This window comes from Podarcis raffonei, chromosome 6 (genome assembly GCF_027172205.1).
Source record: "Podarcis raffonei isolate rPodRaf1 chromosome 6, rPodRaf1.pri, whole genome shotgun sequence".
Lineage (NCBI taxonomy): Eukaryota > Metazoa > Chordata > Lepidosauria > Squamata > Lacertidae > Podarcis > Podarcis raffonei.
Genome location: NC_070607.1, coordinates 78,071,626 through 78,085,579, shown reverse-complemented (window position 1 = coordinate 78,085,579; position 13,954 = coordinate 78,071,626). Strand labels below are relative to the sequence as shown.

The 13,954-nt window shown below is 46.5% G+C and overlaps 1 protein-coding gene across 5 annotated transcripts in view; it reads right to left on the bottom strand.

Moving 5' to 3' along the window:
- The window catches only part of JPH2 (junctophilin 2), a 63,638-nt gene extending 50,335 nt beyond the window's left edge, over nucleotides 1-13,303 (bottom strand). The window contains exons 1-2 of one of the 5 annotated variants that reach the window (XM_053394136.1): nucleotides 11,872-13,303; nucleotides 1,057-1,548 (exon numbers count right to left, since the gene is read on the bottom strand). In XM_053394136.1, the coding sequence (XP_053250111.1) occupies nucleotides 1,057-1,548; nucleotides 11,872-12,250 (871 nt within the window). In that variant the 5' untranslated portion in view covers nucleotides 12,251-13,303. Of the gene's footprint in view, nucleotides 1-764; nucleotides 1,549-3,273; nucleotides 3,662-11,871 lie in introns of those variants that run through there. The other 4 variants (XM_053394135.1, XM_053394134.1, XM_053394132.1 and 1 more) reach the window with 4 other exon arrangements.
- Between the last annotated feature and the right edge of the window lie 651 nt (nucleotides 13,304-13,954).

Sequence of the window (13,954 nt, the reverse complement as noted above, 5' to 3'; positions counted from 1 at the left end):
TTTCACATTTTGGCAGATCTCACCAAAAGCATCATTCCCAAAACGATTGCTCCTTGATGATACACAATTCTTGGTCTATATGTAATCAGCCATATCAGTCATGAGACATATCTAAAATCAATCACACCAAACAGATTGTTCTTTGTTATCCTTCTTAAGTTCCTCACCCATCAATGTGTAGTGGACATGTCAGAAGATAGTAGGTTTTATCTCATGGATGTAATTGACTATGTTGCTCCATTTATCAGAATTTTAAACCTGCCCAGAAATAGAATTTGCCAGAAATTGAGGTTTGTTTTAATACACATCTTATTTGTACACAAGTATATTTAATAGATACAAAATGGATTTATCTTTCCTCATCCATCATTGTGCAGCGGATATGTCAAAAGACAGTAACTTTCATGTCCTAGCAGTAATTAACTATGTTATTTAGTTTCTCGGAACTTTAGATTTCCTCATCTGCCCAAAACTAGAATTTGCCAGAAATGGAGATTTATTTTAATGTACATCTTATCTACAAATATTTCTTAAACAAAAGATGGGGAACCTGTGGCCTTCTAAATGTTCCTAGACTACATCTCCCACCACCCCTGATTAAGCTGCTGGGGTGATGGGGAGTTGGAATCCAATAACATCTGGAGGGCCAAAGGTTGCCCATCCCTATCTTAATCATCAATTGCGAACACTTATTCAATTAAAAGTGATACTTTGGATGATTCCTTCTACTTTCACATAGTAAATGTCAAGCCTCAGGCTCTTACCTAGAAGCTGCAATCTCAGATTTCTGTCTGGCGATGGCTGCTGCCCTCTGAGCCCCTTCCAGGCTCCTGTCCACCTTCTGCCTTATCTTGGCACTTTTCAGAGGTATCACCCTCTTCTTCATGCCTTTGATCAGGACGTTCATTCGGTATTTCCCTTCTTCCTTCTTACCATCAGGCAAAGTGGTGCAACCGTATCCATGCCGTACATTATCCAGCCATTCACCCTCATACTTCAGGCCACTTGATCTCTCACTCACGCCAAACCCAGAGCGCTTGTCATTCTTCCACTCACCCATATAGGACTCTGTCGTGGTGGCATCGATATCAGCGTCAAAAGGCGGGAAGTCCTCTCCCTCGGCTCCTTCTCCTAGGCTAGCTGTGGAGGTGGCATCGCTACCAGTGGAGCTCATCCCGCTCTCGCTCTTGAGAAAGCTGAGTCGGCTCCTTTGGCTGGCCAAGGAAGTCTTAGAGTCGGATTTCTTCAACTTCCCAAACAAGGAACTCCGCCTGAAGAGCCCTCCCTTCTTCAGCTTGCCCACATCAGCATCCGCGTACAGGCTGAGAGCAAAGCCACCACGGGTGATCGTAGGTGTCATGGGAAAGTTCTCCAGGTTTGCTGATGGGGAGTCATGTTGCAACAGGGTGCCATTGCTGTGCTCACTACGGAGGGAAGTAAGGGAGGTCCTTAGAGGGTTGCGGACTACAGCTGCTATGCCATATGGGACACTCTGCCGGACGCCATAACCATGGCGCATTCCATTGGTGAACTGGCCTTGGTATGTACCTACAATCAAGAGCAATAGTGAAGTTAGTTACACCACATTTCCTGAAGAACACGGTTGAAATCATAGTTATTCAGACAGCAATCAATAGCCTTCCCAAAATCACCCACAAAATGGTCCCTTATGTTGGCTGAGCAGGAAATGAACTGTGTGCTCATTTCCCATTCAGCAAATACAATTTTCCCTCCACCATGAGTCCAAAGGTAGCATCTGTACACTGCCTCTGTGGCTGGAGATGTTCTCTGGTGGCATGAGGGAACTACCCAGAGATGTTACTCACCATGGGCCATTTTGCAAGTTTCAGGAGAGGCTGGGTATGGGTGCTGCAAACCCCTGCTATTTTTTTGCCAGAATAGGGCATCTGAATATTTGCTCTCCAATCCTGGGCTCCTCTCTTTTTAGACAACCTGAAGGATGTTGTCAGCATACGATGGAAATGAAGGTGCCAGGCGCACTTATGTAGGGAGGGAATTTCACAACTTAGGAGCTGCAACAGAGAATGCCCTCTCCCAGACTGCCAACCCCAAACTTCTGTGGGTGGTGGAACAACTAAGAGGGGCACCATTGCTAAGCTGAACACTCAAGAGCAGGGTTCGGCAAGGTTTACCTCACCTGGGCTGGTTCACCCCCGCGGAGATTGCTCCGTGGGCCGGATTGGGTCTGCACAGATGTGATTTTTGGCTTCTGCATCTCCACAGACGCGATTTTTGGCGCCGCGCAAGCGAGTTCCCGCTCTGTGCTGGTTTAGATCAGCGCACAGGGACTCACCAAGCGGGCGGCTCAGTTCGGGGGCGACTCGGGGGCCGTTTAAATGACCCCTGTGGGCCACTTGTTATCAACCCCTGCTCAAGAGTCTGAAGGGGAAGAGGCAGTCTTTCAGATATTTGGGGGCAAAGTCATTCAGATACTTTGGGGCTAACATTTCTCTGGAAGGTATCAATAGTGTTTTACCAGATAAATAGGGACAATCAGAGCATACATTATTGTACAAATGAAATTAGAACTAAACTGGAATGCAATATGCAATTGCGAAGGATAAAGACTAACAGAAAGACGTGTGTCATTCATGAGTGTATTTGTTGTTCATGCCCAACATTTCATGGAGGGATACCAACAAGCCAGAGGGAAAGGGTGGATGTGAAGGAGGGGGGGGGAAACCCTGAACAACTTTTTGTTGCAAGTTTGTGTATTCCTAATACCAAACTAATTGAAATACAGCAAAAACTCCCTCACTGGAGCCAAGTTGAACGCTTCCCCAGAAGGAAGCTAGTTCCTTCCCACCAATTGCCTCAGAACATTAATTTCCCTCACAGCAGAGTTTCTCTCTCCCTTGATTGTCGTCCTTTTGTTGATGTGGTTACCTCAGTAACTAGCAACCTACCCAAAGAAACCCGCTTTGGCTCAATCCATCACTCGCTATTAGGAGCCTCACCCCCCAAATTTGTAAACCACCAGCTCTGCAACCAACCACCCAAATCCCCATTCAGCTAGAGTATCCTGGGACGAAACATGCTGGAGAAATACAAATATTTATTACCAGTATAAAAGAATTAGCTCCCCCAAGGATTTGCTTTCTCACAGGCAAATGGCCATGGGGTATTTTTATAGCCACTGACTGCCAGCGATTTCTGTCATGTTAGCAAAGCACAATAATCCTTGGGGAAGCTAAGAAGCCAAAGGACAAGAAAGAGCCCAGAAAGAAAGGCACGAAAACATAAAATGGTCACCTAAGGTTAAATAGCTCTGGATGGGAAAAGACACTTGCTCAGTGGCAGAGCACACACTTTGAGAGCCCTGGCCTTAAACCCTGCTCTCTGCATTTAAAAGCATCTCTGAGGAAATCCTTTCCTTGTGAAAGCCTTTTGGTAGACAAGGCCGAGCCAAGAGGAACAGGGGCCTAAGCCAGCTTCTTCGAACCTTAATTCTTGCTGGCTGTTGAATTGTGTTTCAGCTCTAAATCAATCCCTGGAAAGAATGGAGATGTGAGAGAAACCTCCCTTGTCTGTTTGTGTGCTGGCAATTTTAATGGCAGTGTGGTGTAGTGGTTAAGGTGAAGGGCCTAGGAGACCAAGTTTCTAATCCTCACTCCTAACCATGGAGCTCACTGGGGAGGTGACCTGGGACCAGTCACAGTCTCTCTACTTGGCAACAGCCAGATGGGCAGGGTATAAATAATAAAATTATTATTATCAGTACTATCAGAATCAGTGTTTAGGTGAAACTATTGACAAAGGAAAGGGTAGGACACTGATTCAAATAAGGAAAGTATATTCCTTTTTAAACAACAATTTGTAATGATTTGTGAACAAATTCACAAGTGAACCCCTGAGAAAAGCCCAACAAGCAACTTCTGGAAGCTTCATTCCTCCAGCCTTAGGACTTAAGGAACATTGAAGAGGGTTGAATCGCAGAATGCCAAGAGCGTTAGTTGAGGGTTTTCTTCTCTGAAAAAAGGAAAACTGAGGGGGAACAGAACGGATCCTTTTAACAACATACAGCAGGAAAAGCCAACATGGGAGCCTTCAGATGTTTTTGGACTCCAACATCCACCATCCCCAGCCAAGCATGGCCAATGGTCCGGGATGAACACCTGGAAGCGGCCATGTTGGCTAACTGTGACTTACAGTGCCCTGAAGGAGGGATTTGTGGTTGGGGAAAATTCATGCCATGAAGTTAAAAATGCTTCTCCTTGCACTAAGTGGAGATGTTTCAGTAGAGTGGGAAAGGGAAACTATATTTTCCCTTTCCTAAGCTTCTCAAACACTCCAGTGTCCCACATATCGCTAAAAGGCTCAGGTTATGAGCTAGCTATCAGACTGTGACTACATAAATTTACCTTGGAATAAGCACCATTGAATTCAATGCAGCTAACTTCTGCATAGGCATGTATAGGATGGTGTTGTTAATCTGAGCCCTATATGTGTGTGTGTGTGTTTAAAAAATGAAACCAGTGTGGTGTAGAGGTTTCAATGCCTGACAAGAACCTGGGAGACCAGGGTTCAAATCCCCATTCAGCCATGAAGCTGAATGGGCCAGTCACTCCTCTCAGCCTAGCCTACCCCACAGGGTTGTTGTGCGGATAAAATGGGGAAGAGGAGACCTACGTACACTACCTTGAGGAGAAAGGCTGGGGTATAAATGTAACAAATAAATAAACAAATCATAAAGTTATGAAAACGTTCCCACAGGAATTCCTACACTCCCTCAGTTGTGATATGTTATAGTATATCCTTCTCCTGTCACAAATGTAAAATTTCTCCCTGATACAGGTGTCTTTGGGGAGACTGATTTCTTTAGTATAAGCACTAGAATTTCTTTCTTTTTCATTCCCATGAGAACCGCTTCAAAATAGCAGCAGGGATCTCCAAGGGTGAAATATTTAACTGTCAACTTAATGAATCACTTTACCATTAGAAAATTCCCAAGTGTCCTAGAGAAGCATCCCAGAGATCACTTGAAGAAAGCTTGTGGGGAGCGTGGGGACAAGCAAAGCGAGTAAACAAGGAGTTGGAAAAACTTCCTAATTAGAAGAACGACCAAACGCTTGCACCATTATAAACTTAAGCACTGTACATCTGATGTCAGGAAATATCCCATGGAAGAGAATGAAAAGAGGAAATTGGGAATCAGAAATGTAAGAAGCTCCCTTATATCATCAGATTATTGGTGTATCCAGTGCCGGATTTAGGTTTGATGAGGCCCTAAGCTACTGAAGGTAATGGGGCTCTTTATATGTCCAACTGTCCTTTGTCAACAACTAATTGTCACTGTTTTTTGTGTTGAATATATGCTATATAGTAATTTATGGACCTAATAGGTATCTAAAGCCATTTGCACATGCAGAATGTAGGCACCCTATATATAGAAATGAGCAAACCAGTGATTTTAGGGAGCAGGCTAGCAGACGGGGACCATTACAGTGGTAACTCGGGTTAAGTACTTAATTCGTTCCGGAGGTCCGTACATAACCTGAAACTGTCCTTAACCTGAAGCACCACTTTAGCTAATGGGGCCTCACACTGCCGCCGCGCCGCCGGAGCACAATTTCTGTTCTCATCCTGAAGCGAAGTTCTTAACCTGAAGCACTATTTCAGGGTTGGCGGAGTCTGTAACCTGAAGCGTGTGTAACCTGAAGCATATGTAACCTGAGGTACCACTGTACTTACATCATAGGAGCCTACACAACACAAAACACTGTTGCTGTATGTAGGTTTTATTTTATTTTATTTTAATCATATTTTAGAAATGTACATCGTTGTTGTTCTTCCTTTAATTTTTTGGGGGGCCCCCAAGAGAGCGGGGCCCTAAGCTATAGCTTGTTTAGCTTATACATAAATCAGGCACTGGGTGTATCTGAGGTATGGAGAGCCTTTGGCTCTCCAAGCATTACTGAACTGCAACACCCATCATCCCTAGCCATTGGTCATGCTTGGTGAAGTGAGTGGGAGTTGTAGTTTGGGAACATACAGAGGGCAAAAGGCACCCTTACCCTGGTCTATCCAGCATGGTAAACACAGCATGTGTTTGCATGTAGCATTAAGCTAGCCAGAAAGCACATGAGCTAAATGCTGGCAACTGAAGCCCTCCTACTTTGCAAGCAGGGAAACCACAAAGTGGCTGGCTTGGCATGACATGCGAACCTGGTGTTGTGGTTTCCTCTACCCTAACAAAACCACCATCACTAATCGAACCACAAACCATGGCTTCAAGGTAGCTTAACAATCAGTGCATGTTAGGGCAAAAGAAACCATGATTCCTGCTTGTGCAGAGTATAATTTAATAATTTTATGGTGTTATGTGCCAGGCAATACAGTCAGCGGCTGATAGCATCTCTCCTGGGTTTCAGACTGGGATCTCTGCCCCCCCCCACCTGAGGATGCTTGGATTGAACCCGGGAATTTTTATCTTCAGCTCCGGATCAGACAGTTCTGATTTAATGGCGCTGTGGGTTAAACCTCAGAGCCTAGGACTTGCCGATCAGAAGGTCGGCGGTTCGAATCCCCGCGACGGGGTGAGCTCCCGTTGCTCGGTCCCTGCTCCTGCCAACCTAGCAGTTCGAAAGCACGTCAAAGTGCAAGTAGATAAATAGGTACTGCTCCAGTGGGAAGGTAAATGGCGTTTCCATGCGCTGCTCTGGTTCGCCAGAAGTGACTTAGTCATGCTGACCACATGACCCGGAAGCTGTACGCCTGCTCCCTTGGCCAATAAAGCGAGATGAGCGCCACAACCCCAGAGTCGGCCACGACTAAACCTAACAGTCAGGGGTCCCTTTACCTTTTAACTCTCCTCACAATACAGGTTTAGAAGGAGCTGTGTCTAAGAGATTGGTTTATGGCAACTCTGCAGGGTGATTCACACTGAACCTGAGTGGTTTTTCAGAAGTATTAGCCCCTATCGCAGCTTGTTCTGAAACCGAGAGAATGTCTTACAACAAAGTTTTTATCCTCCCTTTGCAGGTTGGGCTGAGTATAATATACAAGAACTCTAAGGTGTTGTTCACTGCCATAATCCTATTGCAGGTTTCAAGGCTGTGTTGAGAAAGAGCAGCTTATGATAGCCCTACTATGTAGTACAGTGGTACCTCGGGTTACATACGCTTCAGATTACATACGCTTCAGGTTACAGACTCCGCTAACCCAGAAATAGTGCTTCAGGCTAAGAACTTTGCTTCAGGATGAGAACAGAAATCATGTTCCGGCGGCGCGGCGGCAGCAGGAGGCCCCATTAGCTAAAGTGGTGCTTCAGGTTAAGAACAGTTTCAGGTTAAGTACGGACCTCCGGAACAAATTAAGTACTTAACCCGAGGTACCACTGTACATTGTTAATACTGAGCTCAGGGGAGGAGCTAATTCAGACTCAAAGTTAAAAATTATTGAGACATCTCAGGCTGCAACTAAGGTAAATCTACTTAAAACTGTCCCCTCAGACCTCCCCCAGACCAAATCAAGCACGCAGAATCCTCACACTCCATTGACTTGCATGCAGACATGCAACTAGTTGACATTTTAAATGCCCAAAAACTGAAAATAAAACAAAACAAATTTTGCACATGAAGTAAGACTCCAAGTAGAAGCAGGGACTTCTCTCTTAGGTGCCAACCACTCACACTTCCAGTTCAGGTAACACACACACCAGGGATAAGCTACAACATTTTGTCGCAGCATTCTACTCGTTATTTTCAGGTTCTGCGCAGGGATGCTGAGGCTGAGAGATAGTGGCTTCCCCAAGGCCACGTAGTGGGTTTGCAGCCGAGATGAGATGTGAAGCAAAGATGTCCTTGTTCAGTCCCTTAGCCACTATGCAATACTTATTAATAGCACTCATTGGACGGTATACCTCTCATAATACTGCTTGTTACCAAAGACACCCATTAAAGATCTTATTAGTATTTTGAGGGGGGAAATAGCCATGCAATTACATTCCACCGCTTCTTCTCTGGCTTCTCCTATTGAAGGAGCTGGCAGGAGCCATATGAGCACCTGCAAAATCTCAATGCCAAATCTACCCCCACTGGTTTTAGTGCTGGTTGAAGCCATCAATCACCATGGAAGCTAGTTTACAAAGCAGTTCAAAAGACATCTGGAAGAAATGGTCTCCTATAAAAAAAAGATAACTCACAGAACAAAATTACAAGTGTGTGAAGACAGAAAACATTCAAAAGCCTGTAAATGGCCCACAAAAAGTATGCAAAAATTATTATTATTATTATTATTATTATTATTATTATTATTATTATTCTGCAAGCTCAGTTTTATTTGGTTATTTTATGCAAGTTAAGTAATTAAACAGAAAAAATAGCCTACTGGACAAGAGCACAAAAACGAAGTACAGTAATCATTATGGTAGACTGGAAAAGGAAATATTCAACCGCTGTAAGAAATATGCAGCCGCTGCAGCTTCACCATTCAATCTCCTTGGAGTTCTGCAGATTCCAAACAGCTTAGTGGATGGACTCGCTTTCTGAATTCCCAGTAATGCAGCACATTATTATCTCAAAAACAAACATATGCACATATTGAAGGTGTTTGAGCAAAGAGAACTTGCCAGACCTCAACTCCAGAACTGATTTTGAATGGCTGGAACATGAGAGTAAGGCAGCACCTCTGGGCATGTACAAAGTGCATTTTTCCCTGCCACTAAGTAACCCTTGCTCACACACATCTCTAGGAACGGGAACAAAACCAAAACCTACAGCTTCAGACCCATTTGTGCCGCTCCCAACAATTGACATGGTTTGCTTGACACCCTGATGAACTGCTTATATTGCCATATAAAACTCCTCACTCTTAAATTGAAGCAAGTTCAGTTTTGGTTTGCATTTAAACTTTGAAACGGGTGGTGCTGGATACGCAGAGCATGTTTGCACCATGACAAAAGACCCAGGTAACCTCTCTATATTTTGTTTTAATCTGTTGTATCTACACATTTTTATTGTATTGCTCTTATTTATGTAAACTACTCCGTAGTCATTCTGGCAAAGGGGGGCATATAACAGATTTGTTAATAGATAACAGCCAGTTTATAACATAATTGTGTGTACAGACAATGTTCATCTGGGAATGGTACAAACATTATCCCCCTTCTCCCTCCAACAGAAGTCTTTGCCAAACAATCTTCAGTCCCTTTGTTGTAATTCCTTACGTTTCTGCCTGATGTAAAATATCTGTATTCATTGCATACAGCCTTAAGATGCAAGTACAGTGGTACCTCGGGTTAAGTACTTAATTCGTTCCGGAGGTCTGTTCTTAACGTGAAACTGTTCTTAACCTGAAGCACCACTTTAGCTAATGGGGCCTCCTGCTGCCGCCACGCAGCCAGAGCACGATTTCTGTTCTTATTCTGAAGCAAAGTTCTTAACCTGAAGCACTATTTCTGGGTTAGCAGAGTCTGTTACCTGAAGCGTATGTAACCTGAAGTGTATGTAACCCAAGGTACCACTGTACTTCTATTCCAGGAGGGGGAAGACTGGAAGAAAATGCATACCTGTTGCTCCACCCACTTTTGCCACTGGCCCCACCCACCAATGGAATGTGGTCCCTAGAAAGTTCACCAGGAGACAAAGTGGCCCTTGAGGGGGAAAGGTTTTGCCACCCCAGTCTAGAGACCAGGTGCTTGGGGGCCTGTAAATCCTAAACAACAGCACTAGCACTAGCTGCCCCTAGATACTTGATGTCTTGCCATTCAGATGCCACACCCTGTTGGCTCCTCCTGCCTATCTATAGAGGATATGCCATCAGGAGCTAAGGAACTCTGGGACTTGTAGTTCTTGAGAGATCATATTGCATAGGGTAGGGCAGCCCACTTCTGTCTGTGAGTCCTAGAACTTTCTGTTCTGGAGGAGGGCATGGGCTTGCAGCACATTAACACTGCTTCTGATTGGCTCCAGCCAATCTCACAAGATATAGGCATCTTGTACAGGTACAGAGAAATAAAACTGCATCCTCAAACATGATTTGCAATTCAGTTGCCAGTTTTTGCTGCATGGTTATGGGCTTGGGGACTGCAAACATAGACTGGTGAGCCCACATAAAGTGTTCCTCCAGCCACGTCTGCTTGGGCCCTGCTAGCGTGACCAAGAAACAAAAGAGCAGGATAGGAACACAGCTAGGACTTGGCTTGATTCCCAGGACAGAAACATCAGCAACTGGGAACAGTCTTAGACCTTCCCCCAAAGGTACCCCTAAATGCATCCTTTGGGTAAAAGTGAATGTCTTCCATTCAGTCCCATAGGAAAGTTAGGCTCTCCGCTTGGGGAGAGCAAGGCAAGGAGAGCAAAACCCAACCTCCACTCCTGACATGGGATGACCCATTCTTTGAAAAGGACGCTCATGCAGGAAGTGCAATGTTATCTCCAACCCACAGCAGCATATAAGCCCTCCATTCACATCACAATCCATCACTACGGCAGGCATTTTGCTTGTCCAGAATATAGGAAAGCTACACAAGCCCACCACAGCATATGGCATATCTAATACAATGCATACCACATAGATTCACATACATGAAATCAAACAGGACCGAAGATTTCAGATGAACTTGCACGGGGGGGGGGACGACGACACATTAGCAATAGCAGCATCTTATCACCTGCTGCTGAACATTTTCTCCCTATTTGTCGCCGATTGCTGAGCATTTGTTCAACAAGGGCTCTCCCCTCCCTCCCTCCATGCTTGCCCTGAAAAAATGAGCTTGCTAAACAGAAAGGACAAATTGGACTGAACGAAGATCTTGAGTCATTACAACAGTCGATAAATCCCCATCGGATTATGTATTAAAAGTACTAATAGTTGTCTAATTAGGCCACAGTCTGCTTTAGAATGGCCAAACATATCTCCATTAGTCTCAGATTTGTCTATTTCTTTTCAGGAACCACCATGTTAAGGAAGGTATTTAAGCTCTTAAGTTTGCACCAGCTTTTCCTAAAGGGAAAACTGAACTACTCTAAAAGTGATTTCTCAGCCACCTATACAATGCCTGAAAGAGGAATGTCCCTAGACCCGGGTAAATTCTGTGTCTGGTTATAAGTGCACACACATGTACTTTTGCTGCCGGCCTTTCCATAGGCATCTGGTTGGCCACTATGAGAACAGGTTACTGGACTAGGTGGGCCACTGGCCTGGTCCAGCAGACTTTTCTTACAAACGACATATAGACAACCATCAGGTTTGGAATCCAGTAAGTTGCCTTTTTGCAAGCAGTACGCTACTTCCATCTCAACAGCACCTTCTGCCTCCTCTGCCATGGGCAGAAGCTGCCGGCCACTTCTGGATGCATTCGGTGTTGCACACTAGATGGTCAACCAAGCGGCAAGATCTGGCGCATGCTGTGGAATGACCACACATCCAGTGAACAACTGGCTGGCACACAACTCGCACTGCAGAAGAATCCAAGCAATGGTCCCATTGTGACGTCAACCTCTGAGCACTAAGGAGCGCCACTGGGAATGGGCTATTTTTGACCCTGAAGCCTTTTTTCTTTTAAGCGCATAGACAGCATGGTTCATTCAGCAGCTACATTAGCAGAACGGCAAGTGCGCCCACTGATGTCTACGCACCTCAGAGCCCTTGTGCACAAACAGGCATGCTGGGCTGAGATTTTGTATAAAGCATGCATTGCTGGAAAGATGAGGACAGGGCCTTAATCTCACCTGTCCAGCATCAGTTGAGGGACCAGAACTCAATTCTTTGCCTGCTAAATGAGCCACAGCCATTAGCTCACATAGCACATTGCCTGGTTCCCAGGACCCTGCCCTGCCCTGCTTTCCACCCTGCAGCCCAGAGAGAAAACAGCCCACTGGCCAGCAACTTCCTTCCGCCCAGGCTTACCTCCATCAGCATAGGTCTCCGTGCCATAACCGTCCTGCAGACCGTTATTCCAGGTGCCTTCGTATTTTGCCCCGCTGCTGACGTTCTGCCTGACCCCATACCTTCCTTTGAAGCCGTGTGTCCATTCGCCCTTGTAAAGCCACCGCCCTTTGGTCTCGATCCCTAAGCCATGCCTCTTGCCTTGAGACCAGTAGCCCTCGTAGGTGTTGCCGCTGGGCCAGGTGTAGACTCCCACCACTTCGAAGCCGTAGTTCCAGGAGCCCGAGTATTCGCCCTGGCCCTTGGGCCCGGTGCAGATGCCGTGCCCGTGGGCTTTGCCCCCTTCCCAGCCCCCGCAGTAGGCCCCTCCATCGTCAAAGTCAAACCTGCCACCGCTCATGCTGTCAAGCCAGGGGTCTGTGCTCTTCTCTGGCTCGTTCCCTCCTTCCTACGTGGCCAGATCACTTCTCCATTAGTGGAAGTGGCAGGTGGGGGTGCATAGCCAAGCTATGCTGGAGGGCCACCTTTGGGGTCAGGCGTGGCGTCCTCGCCCAGGAAGGGGCAACTAGGGAAGAGGCTGCGAGGAGGTGGAAAGCAAGCTGTTCCTAGGCTCAGAAAACTCAGGGACCACCAACTCTCCGGCTTGGCAACGCTAGCCTGTCAGGTGTGGAGGCATGGAAGGAAAACTCTACCAACCGGCCTTGGAGGTAGCAGAGAAGGCTAAACTCCTGCTCAGCTGCAAGGCGCGGGCCTCCCCATCCCGTGCGCTCTCTCCAAGCGCCCTGATGGGCAAGAGGCAAGCCTTTGCAAGACCTTAGTTGCAAGGTAACCTTCCTCTGCTACACCATCCTCGCAGCCTCTTCTAAACGCCGGCAGCATCCGGCCCCTTTATGAGCCAAGAAGGGTAAAGATCCTTGCTGAACCTTCCCCGGCCGCCGCCACCGCCGCGACCCCCTCCCCTATGGCGCGCTTTGCGCCCTCGCCTCTTCCGCCCTCCCGGGGCTTCTGCGGCCCCCGCGGCTAGTTGCGCGGGCGGTGCCAGGCTCTTCTTCAAAGCCCCATTGGACAGGCGAGCCTCTCCGGCTGTCCTCCTCCCGCAGCCTCCTTCCTTCTACCCTCCTCCGGGAAGAAAGGTCACAGCTGCCCTAACAAGGCCATCGGATCCCTGGAGCTGCTCCGAAAATAAACCCACGTAGCCCTGCCCACTTTGCAGGACCCTTTTATGGAGGACAGAGACACCCACCGCCGCCACCCCCTTTCGGGCTGGGATGAAAACGAGAGAGAGAGACGGAGCAAGTGTCCTATTTAAAAATAGCACCCTGGGAAAAGGAGGGAGGCGCGGGCGAGAGCTCTGCCAGGTCGTTTGCTCCGAACTTTGCAACGGGCATGGGAGGAACTTCTGCTAGTTATGGAGCAAGGAAAAGGAAAGGGAGTGAGCGGGCGAGAATGAATGGGAGAGACTATGAATGAAGGTGCTAAAGGCACGAGGCGAGGCGAATTGGGAGGGGACAGGATCGCGGCTTCAGGTGGGATTCTGCCTACAGATGCAGTGCATGTTAGGCCCCACCCTTTTCTGCAGTTAATTAGGGGACGCTATTAGTGTATCTTTATCAGCCACCCAATAACGCAGGTTTCTTAATTTAAATTGGTAAAATATAACATTTAGACTATAACACCTTTTTTTAAAAAAAACACCCTCCTGTTTGGTAGGCTGCACACATACTCGCCGCCCTTGCCAGCCACAAATTGGCTTGCTGTATCAAGTAAGCCAGGCCTTGTCACAGCTTGTGAGAGCTTTCAAAATTCTCAAAGATTGTTATTATTAATAATATTAACTTGCTTCTGAAGACTAATTAGTGGACCAGCATAATTACTTGCCAGACAGGCATAGGTTTCTTTAGAATCCCAGTGTTTGAGATTATTATATACAGGGTTGTCCATTAAAAGAATTGCATGTGAAATGTGTAAACCAATAGCCTTTGTCAGGTTTTGTCGCTGGAGGAAGTCTCTCCTCCCAGTGAGGCTGGCCTTCCTTGCTTGTTGACCTTCTTTGTATTATAGAGAGCATGGCAAGGTATAGTTTTAAAGTGTTTGGTCTTGGTGT